This window comes from Macrosteles quadrilineatus, unplaced genomic scaffold (genome assembly GCF_028750875.1).
Source record: "Macrosteles quadrilineatus isolate MER2022 unplaced genomic scaffold, UCM_ALF_1.0 Scaffold_7__1_contigs__length_78375512, whole genome shotgun sequence".
In the NCBI taxonomy this organism is placed as follows: domain Eukaryota; kingdom Metazoa; phylum Arthropoda; class Insecta; order Hemiptera; family Cicadellidae; genus Macrosteles; species Macrosteles quadrilineatus.
In genome coordinates, this window is record NW_026542600.1 from 1,891,602 (window position 1) to 1,906,388 (window position 14,787).

Here is a 14,787-nt window from a genome sequence, read left to right on the forward strand (position 1 = left end):
GATCAACTAAGGTTGAACCTTTCTTAATTCTAAAATACACATCTGGAAAAAATTCATATTGGGTGGATTAATGAAAAGCAATAACTTTTTTCAGGACTTCAAACAAATGCAGTCTCTTGATCTCAGTGGAAATCTACTCTTAACATTAGAATCACCAACCTTCTCAGGACTTGAAGAGACTTTGGAAGTCCTCATAGTGAGAAGCAACCGGATATCTTCTCTACCTTTCAAGCCCCTTGCGCTCACTAATCTCCTACACTTGGATCTTTCTAACAACTTAATCAGCGATGTACCTCGTCCCTCGTTCTCTATGATTCCATCATTGACTCATCTCAACATCAGTCGGAATCCACAACTAGGGAGTGTACCCTCAACTGCCTTCCATCCCCTTACAAAACTGGAAGTTCTGGATTTATGTCAGACTACCATAAAGGTCCTTGCTCCAGAATTGCTGATGCGATTAGTTTCATTAAAATGGTTATCTCTGTCGGATAATCTAATACAAGATATAACAGAATCAGTCTTCCAAAATTTGGCTAACCTCACATACCTAGATCTTTCAAATAATCACATCAGTAATATAAGGACAGGATCCTTTTCTCAGGTTACTCAATTGAGGAAGCTTAACCTTAAGGGAAACCGACTGACCTCATTCAAAGGTGAATTGTTTGTCACTCGTAGAAGCAATGGCACTCTTTTAGAAGAATTGAATTTGAATGACAATGAATTGAGTTACTTATTCCCTTCCTCATTTCGTGTTCATCCGAGGCTAAAGTCACTTTCTGCTGCTAGAAATAAGTTTAATTTCTTCCCAGCTGAGCTTATTCTGACTCTAAACTTTTTGCAAGAAGTTGATCTCAGTTCAAATTTGCTTAAAGGTCTGGAAGAATTTGATTTTGGTAGGTTGCCACGTCTAAGAATTTTGAATCTAAATCATAATCAGCTTGAATCTATCAGTGAAACTGCCTTCCACAACTCTACTCAACTTCAGATTATTGATTTGGCTGGAAATAAGCTTGAAAGATTGGGTGAAAGAACATTCCAAGGGTTAGGAAGACTGAAACTGCTAAATCTACGAGACAATCTTCTTTCTGAGCTGCCTGAATCAATTTTCGAAAGATCTAGGTTGCGTATGCTTGAAAATATTGATTTGTCCGGGAACCAATTTGAAACTGCTCCATTAAAGACATTACAACGGCAATATTTCTTTTTGATGTCAGTAGATCTTTCAAGAAATAAACTTAGAGAAATTCCACCTGATGATAGTATTATGGTGAACATAAAAAAGTTGGACTTATCATTCAACCCTTTATCACAAGAAGCGATTAATAACGTGCTTGGAGAACCAAAAACAGTGAGAGAACTCAATATGGCAGGTACTGGAATAAACCATGTGTCCGTTTTGGAGACTCCATTCTTACACCATTTGAATCTTTCATATAATTCAATTGCCGATTTGCCAGAAAAAGTATTTGAAAGATCCACATTACTCGAAGTCCTAGATCTATCACATAACAAAATATCAGATATCAGTGGTTCTCTGAATCAAGTTTGGCCCAAGCTCAGGAATCTTCAATCTGTTGATCTATCTGCCAACCCTTTGAAGAGTATTGTCCAAGGTGATTTAGACGAGCTAGAATCTTTGAGAAAACTAAAAATATCCATGTTAGAAGAGTGCACTCGCTTGGAAAAGATGGCTTTTCGTAAATTGGGAGATCTTGCTGAACTAGAAGCTTACGGATATCCTAAGCTGGGATATCTAGATGTAACCGGACTATTGCATAGTTTACCAGCTCTTGAAGTTTTAGATGTGGAGGTAAAAGATTCTGCTGTAGGAAGTGATCAACTATCTGCTGCGATGAACCCAAGGCTTGCAAGGTTGGGGATCAGAGGATCCCGAGTACAGAGTATCTCCTCAGGGGCTCTTGCTGGCCTTAAATCTCCTGAAATATCTATCGAGCTGAGAAACACATCCCTGAACTCTCTCCCACCTGCACTGCTTATTCCACTGCCGAGATCATCTAAAGTCAAGCTAGACATAACAGGAAGTCAACTCACCACACTTACTCCTCAGTTCCTATCAGCTTTGGACGATCGTCGAGGAGATTTGACCTTGGTAGGACTTTCTACCAACCCAATTCTTTGTGATTGTGGTGTCAGAGCACTCAGAAGATCACCATTGGCTCACGGTATAAACTGTTCATCCCCAGCAAACCTCGCTGGTAGAATCCTTGTGGAGATTGCTGATGACGAACTGACCTGTGATCCCCACAGACCAACAACTACGATGCGAGCCCCAATTACTATTCTGAAAACTAGTAGAACAACTCCTAGAATAACAACTGAGCCAGAAATAATCTGGTCTCTTCCATCCACTACGATGTCTAATAACAAAATTTTGGTGACCAACAAGGCACCTAACATGGTGATGAATAATATTAATAATGATGATAAATTGATCATAAGTATTGTTGGAGGAGTTGTTGCCTTCATTTTAGTTCTAATCATCATAATCTGCGTTGTCAGACTGAGGTGGAGTGACAATCAATATAGAGGTGGTCCATTAGCCACAGTTCCTTCGTTGATGCAGCCTCACTGCAACAACCCTGCATGTCCCTGTCCCAAGATGCCCATCTACTCAGTCCCCCCTCTCTACGGTCCCAATCCCGGATATGCTGCCACACTTCCCCACAAGATGGGACCTCCCTCCTCGATATCACCAGGTCTAAGGGCATCATATTCCACTTTAGGAAGGGTCCAAAACCAGCCCTTCTACGTCTCTTTTCCTCCAGATGAAAAAGAAATGAGTCTAAGGTAACGACTCTCCAACTTTGTTAATAGACTGTTGAATATTTCACTCTATCCTTCTCTTCAAAGATGCTTATCAGATAATGTATATAGTTCAGTCATAGCTATTCTTGAAGTAGTTCTGAAGTGCATTATTTAGACGATAGTGAGATAAGAATTTGGAATGAGTATTTTTTTCAATTAGAAATGAGCATTTAAGGGGAAAAACAAAACAAACCATTGCAAATTATTCCTTATTGAATCCAAAAAAATTTGAAAAGAAACTAACTTTAAGCTTGATAATGATATAAATTATTACATTGATGTTAAGATGATATAGGCCCATATTTGATCTGGTTGGTTGAAAATGCTTTTTTGATTTTTTTAAACGGATATTTATGTAACAGAAGCGGGCATTTAACTTATTGTGTTTTATTGTATTTTGCTCTGGCTCAATCTTTAGATGATTCCCAGTAATTTTTTTATCTCATAATTGAATTGAAAAAGCAATAATCTACATACCCCAATGTGGCTTTAGCTGGGCATTGTAAATAGCATACATTGTGAGTATTTGCAGCTGCAGTTTGCTATCCCTAAATTCATTGTAAAAAGACAAAACTGAGAATATTCGTTGTAGAATATTTTGAGATTCTAACCAATAAACATATTTTGATAGTTCCCTTATCTCAGTGTTGCTGAGAGAGGCTCAATTAGAACATTAAATTACGTCACATGCGTTTATGATCAAGTCACTATATCTCATGTGAACAGGACTTATTGGCCTTGGTCTTTTGGTAAACTTTTAAGTTATGATATTTATACTTATACTTATACTTCTATGAACTAGAACTATAAGGCCGGCCACACCGTAACGGTTGAGTCTAGACAAGGTGATGTGAAGCAAGTCGGGCAAAAGGTGAGGCAAGTCAAGATTCCAAAGTTCTAGGCAATGTGATGTGAAGTCAGACACCTATATAGCAGAAGGCGAGGCAAGTCAAGGTTCCAAAATTTTGGCGTAGTTTGTATAAATCACTTTGTTTTATATCGATGGTCGTTTGTTAATTACTTCCTGATATCACCTTCAACATTTGACTTTGTACAAGTATCACAGTTTGGAGGAGAGCCACAGATGGGGGTTGGAACGGGGGTCTCTTTAACTAAACAATGTGTGAAAGCTAATCTAGTGATTTAAAACAAGATGTTAGACACTTCAGCTGGGTACTTGACGCATTTAATCAAATGAGTTTTTTGTGTTCTATATGAAACCATAAACCGAGTTTGGTTTTGAAACTATATCAACTAAGGTACAGAATGATGGAAATTCGTGCATGCCCGACGGTCAATGACTGTTGACAAAGTAAAATCTTTAAATGCTTCCCTTTTTGATGAAAGGCAATTTTCCGCCCCATCTCGCCTTGCTTTCCATGTCGCTCAAGAAGCCTTTAGGCAAAATCCCTTTCCTCACCTTACCTTGGCTGTTGCAGTGTTTGGCCGGCCTAATGGTTTGCAATGTCTGTTTTTGTAAATATAAACTATATTTATATTGTATCAATATAGTTTTAGAGATTGTACATACGATATTTTGTATATTTATTACATTGCTGCAACATGTTTAAATATAGTTTTTGTTATAAAAAAATAAAAAAAATCACATCTTGTGTAGTTACAAATTTAAGAGAGGAATAAGAATATTTAAGAGAGGAATATTTGTTATGAACTAAACAATAAGCAGTGAATTTGTATTACGTGCACAACACATAAGCAAGTGATGATTAATGTAGACAATACATTTTTATCCGTGTAAATACAGTAAATACATTACGATTTAATGTATTTACAGTAGTAACATATCCAAGGCTATGTAAAAGGAAACAATCTTTAATAGAAAAATTATAAATGTCTAAATAAAAAGTATAAAAGAAATTAAGCAAAACTCAATAAAAGCCTCAAAAATGTTTTTGGACTCAAACACATTTTATTGCTACTCTACAATTTGTTGTACATACTGTTTATATTCTTAGATCTATAAGATTTTATACAATTTTGTGTTAGTTTTGTTGCACTTAAAAGCTGCGCATTTTTGGATGCAATGACCTTAACACACTACGGAACTTTTGTAAGGGAGGGGAGAAAAATATATAGTATCCAAATTTACAGTTGTTTAATATAACCCTCATTCTAATAGATGATCAAATTAATCATTTTGTGTAAGATCCAATATTTCAATACTTTTGTTAATTAAAGATGCATTAGGCTGCAGTGATATACTAAAAGTAGGTTGTTAATATACTATAGTAATTATCTACAATATATTACGATTTTAAGATACTTTTCCTCTTTTTTTAATAAAGAAAACATTCATACAGTATAACATTATTTATGATGATTAAAACTGCAATGTGATATTTTTTCAGTTTTCTTGGTAGGGTAAAGTATTGTATAAACAAATCAAGAAATAAACCTTCAGGATTATATGTTGTCTACAGTTGCTGTGAAATGTTGTGAAATAAGTAATGAGGAAAACACTTACTGTTTATTAATTTTGTGCCATTGATTTTTAATTTTAATTACCGAGTATTTTATATATTATTTTGATTTTAACAAGTAACAAATTAATTACATGTGTAATTCAGTGTTTGTGAGAACTATTAAATGGGAGGGAAGTGTGAAGTTCTCTTCATACGCAGTGACCCTGGCTGTCCCTACTGCTTCAATATAGCTGGGAGGAGGCTCACAAAGTTCATTCTATAACAACATCTGGCCATCAGGGTGTGCAAAACAAAACCATCGTTTGGACAGGAAAACACATTTAAAATAGTTTATTAGCAGTAGACCTTACATGTGAGGATCTTGATCTGGCGTGGATTGAGTATGAAGATTACCAAATCATTCTAAATATGGTTTTGAACTATTTCAATCCTTAACTACTTAAAACTATTTTGACAAAAAATCCAGGTGGGGTTTAATATAAAAGAATAACTTGAACTTTATCAACATTTGATAGAGGAACTAGAGTGAGAATTTTTAAAATTCCAATATTTACCCTTTGATCTGCACTGAACCTACTCACCACATGTTTGGTAGGTTGAGACCACTCGGCACTATACGGAGGAGGACGATCTTGTAGCTGCATTAACACCAGCCTTTGTATAGAGTTGAGACTGAGAATGCTATCAGAGTTATGGCGCAAGTTTCGTCTCACCACACTTCGCCTGAAAAGATAGACTATGATTACAATCAGAATTTGGTTTTTCCCAGGTTTTATGGTAGGAATCCTTTCCGTGACTTCATCAGGTTCAGATAAAGCCCTTATGTTTGTTTCAAGGTGGTTCCAAAACCTTCTGTCAACAAACATAACCTTGCTTTTGCTGAACATTTAATAAAAGACAAACACGAGTACAAAGACATCAACACTAATTAGAGGTTTTAAGTTCCCAGGGAGAGGAAGGTTTTAACACTTTTGAGGAGTATGCAATTTACAAGGCCAGCAAAAATACCCCCAACGCACATCCTCAACGGAAAATTTGAATATAATAATACAGTAGACTCCCTGTTATCCGGACTCCTCGGGACCGAGGCCATTCCAGATAACTGTTTTTCCGGTTAAACCGATGTCCCTAAAAACTCGTTAAAATGGACCGTTTACTGTGATATTTGACTTAAATTGTATTTAGACACGTGATCACTGGTCTCAAATATTTCCCACGAGTACAGTCGTTTCAGTACCGCCCACTTCCTTCTGATCTAGTCCGGTTAAACCAATGTGCTGATAAAAATTGTCCGAGTAAAGAGATGTCATTTCCGACAAGTGTAGTCCCGTTAAACCGATGTCCGGTTAAAAGGTGTCCGGATTAGATTGAGTCTACTGTATATTGTATGGGCCAGTCCTAAAGATCAATGTAATATCAACAGATGATAGCTTTGGAAAATAGAAAACTAATATTCTTTTAACATATTTGTTGAGAATAGTACAGTATCATATTTACAGGTGGTTTACAGAAACATTTCATATTTTAAGGTCATGAGATGAATTCACAGACTCGAGCTCTCTAGCAGCCAGTCTGTGAGTTTTGACTTGAAAGTGGATGAATTATTCTGTTGTTTAAGTTGTTCTGGAAGGAGGTTAAAGTATTTAGATCCTTTATAGGATGGTTTTCTTTTATAAGTGATAGCTTGTGGATTGGAAGGGCAAGATCTAATGCATGTCTGGTGTTGTAGGCAGGGGCGTCACATGAAAAAAAAATTGGGTGGGAAGACATTTAGAATTTCCCAACTATTTATTGCGGATTCCCCAACTATATTACATGGATTTCCAAACTCAAACTGTATTAGGTACTCAGATTTCCCAACTAATTAATATTAAGCTTTAACAGTAAGAAGGATAGTCCTATTTTACCTTTAAAGCCTCTAGAAAGCTACATATACAAATAACTAGAAAGAATTCTTGCATTATATTGATTTGACTGTCAATCTTAATTGTTGATATTGTCTTAAGTGCCTAAACAAATGTTCACACTATATCTAATATATAAATCTATATAGGAATACTTATCAACAACAAAAGTTCACTTGATAGAATCAAAATAATTTTCATTCTATATTATGAGACCATAACATGAATGTGTGTTGCATCCATTAGATCCATAGGTCCCTAACTAGGCCTTTGATTAGACATTCAAACAACGTTAGGACTTCACCTTGAACAAGCTTTCCAAAAGAGAATGAACAAGATGGTAGCTGTGAGCATCAATGTAACTGCAAGAATGCATTGAGCCACATGTTGAAATCTCTCTCGATCTGCTGCTGATATTGTCCTGGAAAAATATAGTTAACTTATTTAGAAAATGTAACATATATATAATTATACATTAAACAGGCTAAGCAAAAGAGAGCCAATGTCTTAGAGCAGCCAATCTGGACTCCACTGGGATTTCAGTGTGTCAACAATCAGACTTAAATCCACTAATAGATAAAGGTAAAATTCAGCTCAAGGTAGTTGCCATTTTTTAATGACCATCTTTTTTCAGTAAAATTCAATTGATAAAGGAGAAAAATGACTATATCAGTCTCTTGATCAATGTATGTGAAAGTTTTACTTTTTGAGCTTATAACATTTGGAATGTTGTAATTCGTTAAGCACCAAGGGACAGTGCATACAGTTCTATTTATGTTTTTGTTGTTTGTGATTTTCTAGCTATAGCTGCGTTTGTGTACCAAACTTGTTATAATAAGATTTGCCTTGAGTTTAGTTAGCCTGAGTTCTTGTAGGTAAGATTTTAGTGTCACCCTATGCATTTTGCCACCTCGTATGGCATCTTTAGGGGTCTTCTTGTGAATTCATCTTATCACTAACACTACAGTCTATGTTTACAAACATATTTACACATACACGGTCACTAGTATCGTGGTTGGGTCGATTGGACAACGCAACGACAGAATCAGGGAACTCAGACAACAACAACAAAGGTAAATCTAGTATGGCTCAAGTTATTGAAACTGGGATGACAAAAAATCTTCATGCTAATAGTTCATGCCGGTATACTGTGTGACTCTTTCCCTCACCTCGCACACTACTCCATGTAATCTACCGGTAAACAAAGCATTACCTTTATGGTGACTTATTAGTCTGGGGAAAGGTAACTTTTAACTGAAGCTGATCAAGAACAGACTCCAAACCTATATACCTCTAACTAGAAGACAAGCAAAACTTTTGGCCTTGCTTAGTGTAGAATACTATAGATAATTCAACCATGAGAACATCATAAGCGCCATCATTACGAAGAAGCTTAGACGGAAACCAATAAGCAAGAATGACTGAAACATTGCATTTATGGCTATTTAATATTGACTTGTACTATTCCTGTTGTTTGTTGGTCATGTTTACCCACACCACAGATGGAGCTTAGGGGACTAGCCGGCCCTGGCTGCAGCCTAGAGAACTTAGATATAATCTGAGACCAACGTAGTGTTTCTTGCTTTGTGCACTACCATTCTAGACCCCCCCCCCTACAGGAGGATTAGTCTAAGAGGGAAGCACTGCTATAGATGATCATAACTATAGTTGGAAAAAGAGCTTACCAGCAATAGTCGCTGTATATGCACATACAAACCCCTTTGTGACAGATCAGGTAGTCTTGGTTGCAGCATTGAGAGTCAGAGCAGCTCTCCCCAATACCTGAGATACAATATCAATGATTGAATTTGTCCATAGCCTACACATGATAATAAAACATCAGGGGTGAACAGTGTACATCTTGCTTGGAAGAATAAAACAAAAATCAATATGATCTGAAACGATGTAGATCTTTACCTAATTTTAATTTAAACTTTTTTTTTTTTTTTTTTTTTTTTTTTAAAGAGGTTGGCAACCTCTTTTAACCTTGTATTTGCCCGTCCACATAGACTAAGCGCCCGTGCGTGGATCGTTTACAGCAAAGCAAGGAGTGAGCCGGTACAGTACAAAGGTGAACTGTACTGATAAAATGTTATCGGCAGTGACCAGGATCCGAACCCACGACACTACTGCCTTGGGCCCGAAGTCCGCGACGCTACCGACTGAGCCACCGACTCACTAAACCTAAAAACTATAAACTATAAACTAAACCTGATAAAATAATTTAATATTTAACTTTAAATTATATAGGCTAACACTGACCATTTACTTAAGCAACCCTGCATGAAACCCCTCTATCACCCCCTACCCCTCTATCAGACCCTCTATCAGAATCTTGCTATACAGTGTATGTAAAGAGTCAAGTATCCGATCAATTATTTCTTTTATTATCATGAACTATTATTAGGAAATTAGTATGAATCCTATTGTCCTTTATTTTTTTTAAATGTCCTTTTATTAATTTGAAAACCCTAAAAAGTATATACTTTTCTCACATTCACTCCCATATTTCATTCGGTTTAGCATTACATGGGTCAACAAAAATATTAAATTTGGATACCAGTCTGAAGGGACAAAAAGATGCTTTCAGAATTATGCTTAAGCTTAAACGAGATGATTCGGCAAAAAAACGTTTTAAGAAATTACGAATTTTTACAGTTTATGGGCAATATATTTATGAAACAATTCTTATCGCAAAAAAAAAATGAATCCGAGCAAGTAATAAATTCAGTGCATTCTTATAATTTCAGGAGGAGAAGGGAGTTTGTCCAGCCTCACAAATTAAAATTTTTTGAAAAAAACCCTCATATGCTGGTAGCAATTTTCTAAAATTTTTCCCTGAATTCATAAAAAAATAAACAAACCTATCTAAATTCAAGATAATTCTAAAAGAGCATATATAATAAATCTATCATTATATTCTTTTCGATTAATTTTCCACCTCCCATAAATAGAAATAGTATTTTTATTTTAAGTATTCTGACACTATTTGACGAACATGATTACATACATGATTTATGACAAATAAAGATGTTTGAATATGAATATATTTGAACCACTTATGTCTTTTCTTTTACTATTATTTAATTTTTTTCTTTTTAACTGTATCCCAATAAAATATGTTTTTTTCTTTGCATAGGCATATATATGTTTCTTGTTTATTCAATTCCACATTTCTTAAAAAATTATTTAAATTGCAGGGCATTGGATTCGTCTATTGCAGCATTATTATGTATATTTACCTCTTTAGTAGAGGTTCCTGCCTGAGTAGTCAATGAGCTTTTGTCCTACAAACATGGTTTGTCTTTGACCAGTTCTATTATAACTTGTCCGTATCAATCGTCATAGAAAAAAAATCTAATTGTAGACGCTAAAAACTCAAACTTGTATCAAAATCTCCAGAAATTCCGAAAGAAGTGGCTCCATCCGTGCGGTCTGACTGTTATATGTCTCTCACGAGACTGCTTCTGTCATCCCCTGGAAAAACAAATATATATACATCTAATAACACTTGTAATAATATATTTACACTTATACTGTTGACTTACAAGACGGTAAATACAATTAAAAAGTTGGTAAGATGATGATTGGAGTGTCCAATCGAAATCGATCACCACTTACCAACTTTTAAATGTATTTACCGTCTTGTAAGTCTACAGTATAATTATATTATTACAAGTGTTATTAGTCGTATATATTTTTGTTTTTTCAGGTAATTTAATAACACGTACGATGCTGATCGAGAAGTTATTCTGTCATCCCCTCCAACGTTGCTTAACTTTGCCCGGTTCAGCCGCAACATGGCATGGCCTAACCGCCCAGGCGTCTAAACTTTGTGTCGTTCGTGTGTGGCCTCCCATTTGATTTAATGTTTTGTCGCAGCATGCGGATAAACCATGTCTCGTCCTAAAATAAAAAGTTTAGCGATTCGTATAATCTGTGACAAGGAGTTAACTACGTCTTTTGAGTAAAGAAATAATAAAGTGTGTAATCTCTAGTAGGAAACTTGTTTCTGTCAGAAGTATCCAACTTACGAATGTTGATGTGACTAACCTGGGCACTCAGTGCAGGTTGTGCTGTTGGCGAGATAGTACAAGTTCTGACAGTCACAATTGCCTTGGTCACATACGCTGTGTACTCCCCACGTTGACTGACAGACAGACTCATTGCTGCACAACACTGTGCTCTCATTGGCTGCAACAGCAACCAACACATCACACTCCTATGCAACATCCTCCAGAGAACACCTATCTTTAGTAATACCAATAAATAAATGTGCACTAATGTAACATTGATGGTAAAATGGCTGAGACCATCTTGTTGCTACAAACTTAAAAAATGGATTGCAAAAGCTAAAAACTGGTACCAGTATTTCTTAACAAAATTATTAAACATAATAATGACGAGGGTCCAGAAAGGTTATATAGGCAACTCACAAGTCCAGCAAGCCTACATAGAAAAAACACAAGTCCAGCAAGCCTACATAGGCAACACACAAGTCCAGCAAGGCTACAATGGCAACACAAAAGTCCAGCAAGGTTACATTGGCAACACACAAGTCCAGCAAGGCTACATTGGCAACACAAAAGTCCAGCAAGCCTACATAGGCAACACACCAGTCCAGCAAGCCTACATAGGCAACACACCAGTCCAGCAAGGCTACATTAGCAACACACAAGTCCAGCAAGGCTACATTGGCAACACACAAGTCCAGAAAGGCTACATTGGCAACACACAAGTCCATTTAGGTTACATAGGCAACACACAAGTCCAGCAAGGTTACATAGGCAACACACAAGTCCAGCAAGGCTTCATAGGCAACTCACAAGTCCAGCAAGGCTACATTGGCAACACACAAGTCCATTAAGGTTACATAGGCAACACACAAGTCCAGCAAGGTTACATAGGCAACACACAAGTCCAGCAAGGCTTCATAGGCAACTCACAAGTCCAGCAAGGCAACTCACAAGTCCAACAAGGCAACACACAAGTCCAGCAAGGCTACATTGGCAACACACAAGTCCAGCAAGGTTACATAGGCAACACACAAGTCCAGCAAGGCTGCATTGGCAACACACAAGTCCAGCAAGGCTTCATAATCATCTTAAAAGTCATTGAAATATTGTCTGTCCGATTATCTTTAACTCACTTTGCTTGGTAAATTTTCATTAATTTTCCAGACAATTTAAAAAGTTTGTTCAGGTCTTCTGTTTATAATTAATGCTTAACTTTGATTAATTCCATTTGACAACATTTCAGTTTTATTTAAGCACAGAATTGAAATGGGAAAACAAATAAGGCTTTCAGTGGAGGAACATCTGTAATACAGACAAGAATCTTTTGGTTTGTGTATTGTGTATAGATGGACATACTGACCTACAGCTCAAGTTAGGCTCCATACCACCAGGTATAGGCATTGCCACATAACTAAAAGCCACTAAAAGCCATTGATGATTGCTGGGTTCTGACCAAAGTTCCGTGCTCTTAACATTAGACCACCCTTGTCCCAGTTTATTTGCCTTCAAACACAAAACTCCCTTGGACTCCAAAAAAGTATAAAGTAAGTATATAGTTCAATTACATTGTTTCTGTCAAAATATCAAATTTTCTTGCTCGCAATGTATAAAACTGTAATCTAATTCTAATGTGAAATAAATAAAAACGAATAAACATCTATTATTATTAAATAATAAATCCCTGCCACAGCAAACCTGCTGAGATTACGAGAATTTCCATTTGTCTGATAGGATTTTTACTAAAATCTATTTAAATATCATTTGGTAATTAGTACTTAGGTTTGCTGTTACAAGGAAGGTAATAAATTGAGTTTTTATTAAGGCATTAATAGCTTAATATAAAATAAATAAATTTGCAAAGTTTGATAAAAATATATTCATAAACAAACAAGCTAGAACAGTTTACTTATTCCACATAAGAACAACATGAGAATTATTTTTTTTGTTTCTTCCGTGGTCAATTTTCAAGCTTTTTAAAACGGATTAGCAAAAAATTGGGAAATTTTATGTTTTGAAGGTCTCCCATGGTCTGATCCAGCATGTAGGTTTACACATTTGTACAGAAATTAATCTAAATTGGCTGTGTTTTGCTCGAGTTATCGTGCTAGTGGACACACACACAAACAAATATATATATTTGTTTAGCCATTTCTATTTTATTAGTTTTTGCACCCATGAGGGCTAAAATAAGTAAATAAATATACATATACATTACGAAATCAAAGTGAACAAGTAAATCGGTCCCGGTTCCAGGTTTTACAATGAGCTCAAGGATTAATAGCTTATTCCCTATATGGGAAATTCGCCAAAATGTGTCTATTCATCTGCAAAATAATTATTCAATTCCGCTATTCCTTAAATTACAATAAAACTCAGACCTATCATCATTAGACCTATAGATCAAAAGACCTGACAATTACGCATTTACCTCAATTTCAATCGTCTAGAACTATAAGCTTACTACTTACTGTCGGATACAAGTCGAAGAAGACACAAGCACAAGAGCGAAACATACATCCGCACCTCCCGCATTCTAGACTGGCTGAAATAACATTTCAAGTACCATTGATAAGATACTACTATCTTTGCTAATATGTCAAATTGTCCCTATAACCTTTTACTCTTCAACAAATCAATGAACGACTGCATATAAAACAAAAGGCGTCTCAAACAACGGCAAATTTGTACTGGAAAGGCTAGACAAAGATTTACGGGTCAGCCATAAGGGAATAATCTAAAAATATATATAATACACAAAATTTATAGAGAACGTTCTGTAAATGTTAATCAAGTGATTCAATGCGCAGTTGGTGCAAGTCGCTAACCGAGGATCATCCGTGACTGTGGAGTCGGTAACTACACAGCATCGACAGAACTCAAATCAACACTCATAGCAAACCGTGCATTAATACACTAGTGTACCGGTTGCTAGGTATTACAGGCGTTATTTTTAAACAAATAACCGTCATAATTCCTGATGAATTTAAAAGATTCGACTCAAAGATTATGGAAAAACCCAAGATGTACATAACACATCGATATAACCAACATTTCTTATAAATATCTTATCATTTTCAATAGCTGATCTTTTTTTTTACTCGTAGCCGCATTAGGTTGTCCATAATAACGATTATAAAAAAAACAATATTTCTATTTATTCTCCTTGGTGGTGTTCTATGACTTTCCTATGTTTCCATAGTTTGCAAATCGGCTCTTTCAATGAATACTAAGAAATGTAGCACAGTGTTGATTCAGATTTCTTTATGTATATAAAACTATCCAGGCTCTCACTTTTTTTCATTGTAATATTTACACAAACCCAAATTCAAATGGTAAATATTTAATTTCAACCAAGTCAGTAAATGTGTGTAGCAAACTGTTAAATTAACAAACTTATTGACTGTTTACAATCAACATATGCTCTTCTTCTTACTTTTAATTTTTGACAGCTGCAGTTTCATAACAATATTTGTTTCTCATGTTAATCTTATGGAGAAATACGAAACTTTAAAGGACCCAAGGGCCTCATTCTCTAACTATTTCCTTAAAAAGAAAGTTTCCTGCACAACTTCACGTTACGCTTTTTCCAAT

At 35.8% G+C, this 14,787-nt stretch overlaps 2 protein-coding genes across 2 annotated transcripts in view; one reads left to right on the top strand and one right to left on the bottom strand.

Annotated features, from left to right (window-relative positions):
* LOC128997937 (protein artichoke-like) overlaps positions 1-4,941 on the top strand; it is a 39,478-nt gene extending 34,537 nt beyond the window's left edge. The window contains exon 9 of the mRNA XM_054423783.1: positions 95-4,941. Coding sequence (XP_054279758.1) covers positions 95-2,818 — 2,724 coding nt within the window. The 3' untranslated portion in view covers positions 2,819-4,941. The remainder of the gene's footprint in view (positions 1-94) is intronic.
* LOC128997938 (uncharacterized) lies at positions 4,751-13,742 on the bottom strand. The gene is made up of 6 exons (XM_054423784.1): positions 13,665-13,742; positions 11,234-11,374; positions 8,866-8,962; positions 7,485-7,601; positions 5,858-5,999; positions 4,751-5,532 (listed from the first exon to the last, which is right to left on the bottom strand). The coding sequence occupies exons 1-6, from the start codon at positions 13,726-13,728 to the stop codon at positions 5,404-5,406; spliced, it is 690 nt and encodes a 229-aa protein (XP_054279759.1). The 5' UTR covers positions 13,729-13,742; the 3' UTR covers positions 4,751-5,403.
* Positions 13,743-14,787: the final 1,045 nt, after the last annotated feature.